Source organism: Chanos chanos, chromosome 2 (assembly GCF_902362185.1).
Source record: "Chanos chanos chromosome 2, fChaCha1.1, whole genome shotgun sequence".
Lineage (NCBI taxonomy): Eukaryota > Metazoa > Chordata > Actinopteri > Gonorynchiformes > Chanidae > Chanos > Chanos chanos.
This window is the reverse complement of record NC_044496.1, coordinates 41,099,956-41,108,468: the sequence shown is the minus strand read 5'-3', so window position 1 is coordinate 41,108,468 and position 8,513 is coordinate 41,099,956. Positions and strand designations below refer to the sequence as shown.

Below are 8,513 nucleotides of genomic sequence, written 5' to 3'. Positions count from 1 at the left end.
GGAGAGCAGAGGATTAACGGAGGGGTGTGGCCTCAGAGGAGGGAGTGCATGCTGGGTAGAGAGCAATCAGGCCAGGCCAAACCATCAGCGCCATCCATTCAGCCTTGTTAACACACACACGCGCGCACACAGAGCACACATAACCTGTTCGTCTCACGCTTGTTTAGAGCTGCTCCACCCAGGCTGAGAGGCACACTGGGGCAAAATCAGGCCCAGAGCAGCCATGGGGACAATGGGCAGTACTTCATTCACTGCTATTTTACCCTCTTCCCCAATTAAACCGGTTTCACACCATCAAGCTCTAAGAAACTGAAATGGATTTAACCAATGACCAATCAGAACAGAGATTGGTCTCTGATGAGCAAAGGAAATGCCAGTGCTGGATGAGATGGGGCGAGGGGATGGAGGAAAGGTGGAGTAAATAAGAGATAGAAAAGAAAGAAACACGCTCAACGTGAGACTGGACTGGTGTATGTGAGTATAAAAATATATATATATGCATATTTGTGTGTGTGTGTTTGGGCCTCAGGGTGGAGAAGACAGTGACCGACAGGGTCCAGCGGCTCCTCCTGCTGTTAAATGGACTGACCGTCCATATGCCCACTGCCGCCGGCCCTACATCACTGTCATGGACTGGGGTGCATGAGTGTGTGTGTGTGTGTTTGTGTGTGTGTGAGTGTATGTATGCCGGTCAGGAAGATTTAGGTCACAAACCAACATTCCATCCCTCCAAAAAAAAAAAAAAAAAAGAAAAACAAAAACCCACAAATCAAGCCATGGAAACTAGCTTTCAATTAACCTTTCTGACATCAAACACACACGCACTCACACACACTCTCAAGCACATGCACGCAAATCACACACAGCCAGCAGGTGAGTGGAGGGGGCTGGTATGGGGTGGGCTGAGTTCTATAGATCAGGAAGATGAATATGGCTCAGGACAGGCCAGGAGGGTACTGACCCCAGCTGCCCAGCAGACCCACCCCAGAGTGAGTTATACTGGGACCAGTACACCTCAATCTGTCTGTGCCATAACCATCCAGTCACAGAGAGTCTATGTGCGTTTGAGCTGATTAGTTAGTATAGGTGTGCGTGTGCGCGTGTGTGTGTGCGCGCGTGTGTGTGTACCAGGGTCCACAGCAGGTGCTGCAATTGATTAGCAGTGGGGGTGAGTCTAACTGTTACTGGCTTGAGGAAAGCATTTCTCTTTCTTACCCTTCCTTGTGTAATAAATAACACCCTCCCCCCCAACCACACATTAACTCGTACTGCTCTTAACTATACTGCTCTAGACCTCCTCACACACACCCTCAGAGAGTTTATACTGCTCCAGAACTCCTCACACACACCCTCAGAGAGCTTATACTGCTCTAGAACTCCTCACACACACCCTCAGAGAGTTTATACTGCTCTAGAACTCCTCACACACAAAGGTACGCCCTCAGAGGGTTTGTACTGTTCTAGAACTCCTCACACACACACACACACACACACACACACACACACACACACACCCTCAGAGGGTTTATACTGCTCTAGAACACGTCACACATGCCTTTAGAGATATTATACTGCTCTAAAGCTCCTCTCTCACACACACACACACGCACACACACACACACTCAGAGGGTTTATACTGCTCTAGAACACGTCACATATGCCTTTAGAGAGATCATACTGCTCTAAAGTTCCTCACACACACACCCTCAGAGAGTTTGTCCTGCTCTAGAACTCCTCTCTCTCTCTCTCTCTCTCTCTCTCTCTCACACACACACACACACACACACACCTTCAGAGAGTTTGTACTGCTATAGAACTCCTCTCTCTATCTCTAATACACACACACACACACAGACACTCATGGGCCCATACTGCTCTAGAACTCCCCAGACACCCACTCAGTGGGCCTATACTGCTGTAGAAGTCCTCACACACATACTCTAAGAGGCTTTATACTGCTTTAGAACACCTCACACACAAATTCTCAGAAGGTTTATACTGCTCTAGAGCTCCTCACATACACATCCTAATAGGCCAGTGCTGCTCTACAACACACAGTTCACACAGTTTTCACCAACTAGAACTCCACACACACACACACACACACACACACACACACCAAACACACTAGGTGGGTTTAGAACACATAAACACATAAAGAAAGCTAGCTGAGAGAGAAGGTTTGACTGACCTGAAGTTCAGTCTGGAAGAAGAACTTCTGTGGACACTGTGAGCAGTCATAGATCTTGTCTTCTTGACCATGGACAGCAAAGATGTGCTGCTGAAGCTTATTGGCTTGGACAAAGACTGGAGGAGGGAGAAAGAGAACAAAAATGAATGCACTGACTGGTTAGGACCCGATTTTGGCCCAGTGGCAAAACAGAAGAGCTGCAAGTACAAAAAGCAATCAGGTGCCTTCAATAGAGGGGGGACTTGAGAGAGAAGAGAGAGAGACAGAGAGAGAGAGAGAGAGAGAGAGAGAGACAGAGAGCGAGAGAGAGAGAGAGAGAGAGTGAGGGACGGAAAGAGAGAGAGAGAGAGAGAGAGAGAGAGAGAGAACAAAAAAAGAAAGAGCCATCTTTCAGTGCTGAGTGCCTCCTGAACACTGAGACAGTCTTCACCATTAGGAAGGTAAAAACAGTCCTCTGTATAGACACAAAGAAGAGGGGAGAGGGACCCCTTTTCTCAAACGACACTTTGTTGGATAACAAGAAGAGATGGAGGGGGTGACAGCAGGCAGACTAAAGTATTCCCAGCAGGCTTTGTGATATTTATCAATAAATCATCTCCCCCTCCCATTCCTTCCTACAGCCTTTTAAATTCGGTTCCTGTGTTTTTTTTGTTTTTTTTTTGTTTCAGTAAACTTAAAGTTTGCTGTGTGTAGAGAATATGAATTATTAAGACTCCCTGGAGGAGAGGCAAGTCCTCTCTTACTTATTCATAAGCCGCACAGGAATGGAGTTAAACTTTAAAAATGACTCCCGTGTACCTGTGGGGGTAGAGAGGGAGAATGGGGGAGTGGGAGAGAGAGAGAGAGGGAGGGAGGAGAGAGGGAGGGAGGGAGGAGAGAGGGAGGGAGGGAGGGAGACAACAACTCTTAAGGGGGAGCGAGGGAGTAGAGTCCATGATGAGATGAAAGTCTGTACTAGATATAAACACAGGGAGAGAAGGGGAGAGAGAGAGAGAGAGAGAGAGAGAGAGAGTGACAGAAAAATGACAGCAAGAGAGACATGTATACTGGACACATAAGACAGAAAAAAAAAACCTGAATGGAGACAGCAGAAGAAAAAGCAGATATGAAAAACAGAGAAGCGGGAGAGAGGAGGAGGGTACACGTAGAGACAGACAGTCCATAACAAAATGGACTCCAACACAAGTCAGTGATGTTGACAAGCACAAGTAATGATTTCTGATTCCCCAAGGTTAGCTGCCAGTCCAAAGTGACTTTCAAACTGAGCGTGGACACACACACACACACTTGCTCGCCTACTTAGCTAAAAACACACGTACAGAAAGACCCTTCCCCTGGAGAGAGGCAGCGGATTACTCTATAAACCTGCCTTTCTTTCTCTGACCTCTGCCGTACAAACACACAGAAAACTTTCTCACCTCCACACAGAGCTGTAGAGAGTTGCTGCACTATCTAATCGTACAAATCTCTAACCCCAAATGCCTCTCGCTGTCTGTGCGCTGGGGTACGGGTAAGAACGGGTAAGAATGCTATATACTATCCTCATCTAATCAGTGTGTGTGTGTGTGTGTGTGTGTGCGCGTGCGTGTTGAGCGTGCGCTCAGGTGGTGGTCTGGCAGGAGCGTGAGCTGCCCAGGGGTGCGGGCAGGTCTCACCGGGGTCTCGCGACGGGGAAATCAACTCTCATTATCGTTAAAATCCTCTCAGCAGGAGGCCTGATGGAGGCGCGGCTCCCCTCTCTCTACAGAGGCTGACCTTTCTCAAGCATCTGTCTCTGCCACATCTGAACCAGTCATAACAATATCCTCCCACTCCAACTTTTGGAGAGAGGTATCTCTGATTGGCCATATGCAGGGTAGGAACAGGAGGCCCGGTGATGTGTTCTCAGTCCAGGCTCCTGTTCCGTACCTGCTTTTCAAAACTGCTCCTTTCCTCCAACCGCCTCCCATATGATTGCTGATTTAGTTCAATTAAGGGATGAAGAAAGAGGAGGTGGAGAGGTGGGGGGTAGGCGGTGTGAGAGACAGAGGTTACGGGGGTATCACTGAAATAGTTATTTAAAGAAACGTGGAGTGGGGATAGAGGGATTAGTTAAAAACAGAGAAATGAATGAGTGAGGAAGTAAGGAGAAAACTGGAGCATCTATACATATACTACCACAACCACTATACCTGTATGTGTGTGTGTGTGTGTGTGTGTGTGTGTGTACAGGGGCATGTAAGTAACCACATATGTGCACATTTGCATGCATGAGTCCACATGCGACTGTGGTTTAATCATGCATGTGAAGGACTGCAATTGGGTTCACTTACATACATCTACGGGCAAGTGGGCACACGCTTCATTCAATCGACACTGGCAGCTGTGTGTGTGTGTGTGTGTGTGTATGTCTCTGTGCTTGTGTTTCTGAGTGTGTGTCTACTTTGCCAACTTGACCCGGTGACCCAGCCCAGTGTGCCCTCCTCACCTGTGAAGCAGACAGGGCATTTGAAAGTGCCACCCATGCCCTCAAAACTGTGCTCGATCAGGTGGCACAGCAGCTTGGCCGGAGAGTCGAACGTCTGGTTGCACAGTTTGCACTCGTGATTGATACCTTCCTCTGTAACACAGGGAAAACACAAACACAGAAAAGAAAGGTTACTCACACACAGGGTCATACAGACAGACAAAGTAAGTACCCACAATCTCAACACATACAAAAAAAAAAACAAAAACGTAAGTTTGAACAAAGACACGCTCTCTCCGTCTCTCTCTCGCTCTCTCTCTGTCGGGTCCATCTTCGGCCTAGCTGACTGCTCCACCTCCCCCCTCCCCTCCTTTTTTTCTCGCTCTTGCTCAGTGCGCTCTCTCTCCCGGCCGGTAATTGCCTGCTGCCCCCCAGTGGTGCCTGCTCTGTGCCCCTGTTCCCCCCCCCCCCCCCGACCCGCTGCCAGACGCTCTATTTTAAGCCCACGTGAGTGGCACCGGCACTCTCTCCCTCTCTCTCTCTCTCTCTCCGCTGTGGGACAGATGAAAGGTGGGCGTACGGTCCTGGCTAGGCGCCTTCCCGTTCCAGTCTTATCGGCCCCGTGACACACAGACCAGAAACCCTGCCTGCGTGTCCGCACGCCATCAGATCCAATCCGCGCCGCCGCCGCCGCATCCACCCCACCCCCAAATCCTCTCCTCAGGGTGGGAGAGACGCCACCGATGCCCTCGTCCCTCCCCCCCATCGCAATTCGTCCCCGCTGAATGGCCCGAATGTCCCGCTGTCCGGTGCAGATAGGCTCCTGTGGCTGAGCTCCAGGGGCGCACTGGGTTAATAAAGTCTTCAATCAAGCGCTTCTGACACCCTCTGACCTCCAAAAACCTCACCGACAACCCCCATGTCCAACCCACCCCTCCTCCCCCCAAAAAACCCACCTCCACAGATTTCAATCTCCTCTCTGACTCAAAGGAACCCGCAACAAGGGTGCCGTGCTAATCCCTATCTGAAAGGGAGGGGGGTGGGGGGTGGGGGGGGCAATGGTTTGGGGGTGGGTGTGGGGGGCATTGCAGGGTGCACAGTGGTGCGGGTTTATGCCTTTGGTGTGTTTTTTACTCCTGCTGTTAACTCAAAACCACAGCGTTTGGGAAGACAACATCAGTGCAATGTGTGAGAACGAAAGATCAGGCAAACCCACACACACACACACACACATGCACAGAGACAGACACACACACATACACACACACACACACACACACACACACACACACAATGATGTGGAGAGGGAGAGGTCAGGGACAGGGCACAATATGTAAAAAAGCCTTTATGAAGCAGCTCATATGAAAACAGCTTAACTGGAAGTCACAAGTGTTTTGGGGGAAGCGTTCTGTATGAGGGCATGGAGTGTGCTGACGGCAGATCTGAGAGAAAGGAGAATACAAGAAACATCACATGACCCTGACTCAGAGAAATGGAGTGAGGACAGAAAAGTGACACCAGAAAGAAAGAGGAAAAAGTGTAGAAAACGAGCGGAAGGGAGAGAAGAGCCAGAGAGTTGAGAGTAGGGTTCTGCAAAAGAAAGCAAGGGGATAATTGGGCTGTCTGAGAAAAGGAATGGTAGCCAGGGGGCCTATGTGTGTGTGTGTGTGTGTGTGTGTGTGTGTGTGTGTATGAGAGAGAGAGAGAGAGAGAGAGAGAGTGAGAGAGAGTGAGACAGTAACCACTGTTCTTCTTTTTTTAATCATTTCTGAGTTTTGCAGAGTTTTTTTTTTATCAGTAAATGAAGAACATGACTCATCATCTTTTTTTTCCTCCAGAATCCACAGAATCCCTCAGCCCAGTCCTTGAGAAGAAGCCATACTGGGATTCCGTTGGTTTCACCCCTGTTAATCCAGTCTCCAGCCTGATTTACACTGTGCTACTCTTCTAGCTCACAACACTAACAAACCAGTGACAAAGCCAGGGGCAGGTTGAGATATTTCTGATGTGCCATTCATTTCTCCCTTTACTGGCATTTTAATACGAATAAATCAAGTCCTGTCAGTGCATTAGAAAAGCAGTTTGATTGGTGAGGCCCAAGCAGTGGCAGTCAGAAGACAAAACGAAAATATGTAGAGGATAAAAAAAACTTTTAACCCCAACACACTAAGAATGCATGGATGCATATCTTAACACAGGCATGCCTGATTGCACAAACACACACAGACACACACACGCATGCACACACATGCACACACACACACACGTGCGCGCATACAGAAATTAGGGAACAAGTGCGTGTAATTCAGAGACACACACGTAAAACTGGTGAAGTGATGGTAATTTCTTCATTTGTAAAACTTGGGTGTGTGGATAAAGAGACTCAGATAGGTTTAAACTGTAAGGTTAATTCAATTACAGCACCAACCAATACAGAAAGACTGATTTCTCCTTCCACAGCAGAAAGAAGGAGAGTGAGCGAGAAAGATTGATTGATCGATCGGATAATCAGAACGAATAGCCACCCACTGGGCCTCCACTCCGGCTGAATGCGAATGGCATCGGCAATAATGAGGGAGGGAGAGGAGGAGGAAGAGGAGTGATTAAGGAAGCAGCAGGGAAGGGTTAAACGACAAGAACAAGAATTTTACCCTTCCACGATTCACCTTCTCTCTAATCTCACCCACATATCACAATCAAAAACACGAGACAGTGATACAAAACGATTCTGCTGTTTCAGTCCTCATTGGTATGACAGATAAAGAGAGAGACAGAGAGAGAGAGAGAGAGAGAGAGGAAGAGAGGGAGGGGAGGAGAGGAAGAGAAAAATAGAAGAGGGAAAAGCTAGAGGGAGAGATGTGTGTTTATATCTGTATGTGTATTTGTGTGTGTGTGTGTGTGTGTGTGTGCGTGGGTGTGTGTCTGTGTGTGTGTTTGTGCACGCAAGTGAGAGACAGGGAAGGAGATGAAGGAAGTAAAAGAGAGAGAGAGAGAGTGAGAGGGAGAATATTTAACACTGATTGAGAGAAAAAAACCCTTCCGCTTCTTCCAAAGGTATGCACCATCTTAATTGAGAAACGGCATGAGGCTGCCACACATACACAGAATTACTGATGAGGGCTTTCCAGGACACTGATGGGAAAGAGGGAGAGAGCGAGGGGCGGAGGGAGAGAGAGAGAGAGAGAGAGAGAGAGAGAGAGAGAGAAAGAGAGGCCAAGAGAGAGAGGGATAGGGAGAGAGAGAGAGAGCGTGCGCAAACGAAACACATGGACAAACAGAAGATTGAGCACAACAGACAGGGAAAGCAAAGAAAAAAATAAAAAAGGACGAGAACGCAACCGGAGGGAGAGGGGAGGGAAAAAAAAGATACAGAGGGAGAGGGATGGAGGAATAAAGTGGAGGATGTATTTATTCCAGATGGTTATTCCACCGGCTGAGCAAAAGGCCTCTTCTCCTGTCCAAACACTACTTCCCACTGCTTCTGCTTAGCCAATGTGCTTCCAGCTAATTGACCAGAGGAGGAGTCAGGTGGCATCCTGGCTGGGAGGGTTCCCAGGGGAGGACAGTCCTGTCTACATAGGGAGCCCAGTCCCTCCTCCTCCCTCACTCTCTCTCATTCTCTCTATCTCCCTCTCTCCACCCATCACCCCCTGCAGCGTGCTCTGGCACACATATGAGCTGCGCGGTTGGGGGTGTCCCGAGGGGGGAAGGAGTAGGTTGGCCTCTCTCTCTCTCTCTCTCTTTTTCCCCACCCCAAGGCCCTGCAGCCCTGGCCAGAGCGATTGATGGCCCTGATGGTTGGTGAGGCACCATGGGAGAGAGGGAGTGGAAGAGAGAGAGTGGGAGAGAGAGAGAGAGTGGGAGGGAGGGAGAGAG

General features: G+C 48.9%; 1 protein-coding gene across 1 annotated transcript in view; it reads right to left on the bottom strand.

Annotated features, from left to right (window-relative positions):
* The window catches only part of znf423 (zinc finger protein 423), a 68,752-nt gene that overhangs the window by 14,262 nt on the left and 45,977 nt on the right, over nucleotides 1–8,513 (bottom strand). The window contains exons 3-4 of the mRNA XM_030766035.1: nucleotides 4,659–4,790; nucleotides 2,192–2,307 (exon numbers count right to left, since the gene is read on the bottom strand). Coding sequence (XP_030621895.1) covers nucleotides 2,192–2,307; nucleotides 4,659–4,790 — 248 coding nt within the window. The remainder of the gene's footprint in view (nucleotides 1–2,191; nucleotides 2,308–4,658; nucleotides 4,791–8,513) is intronic.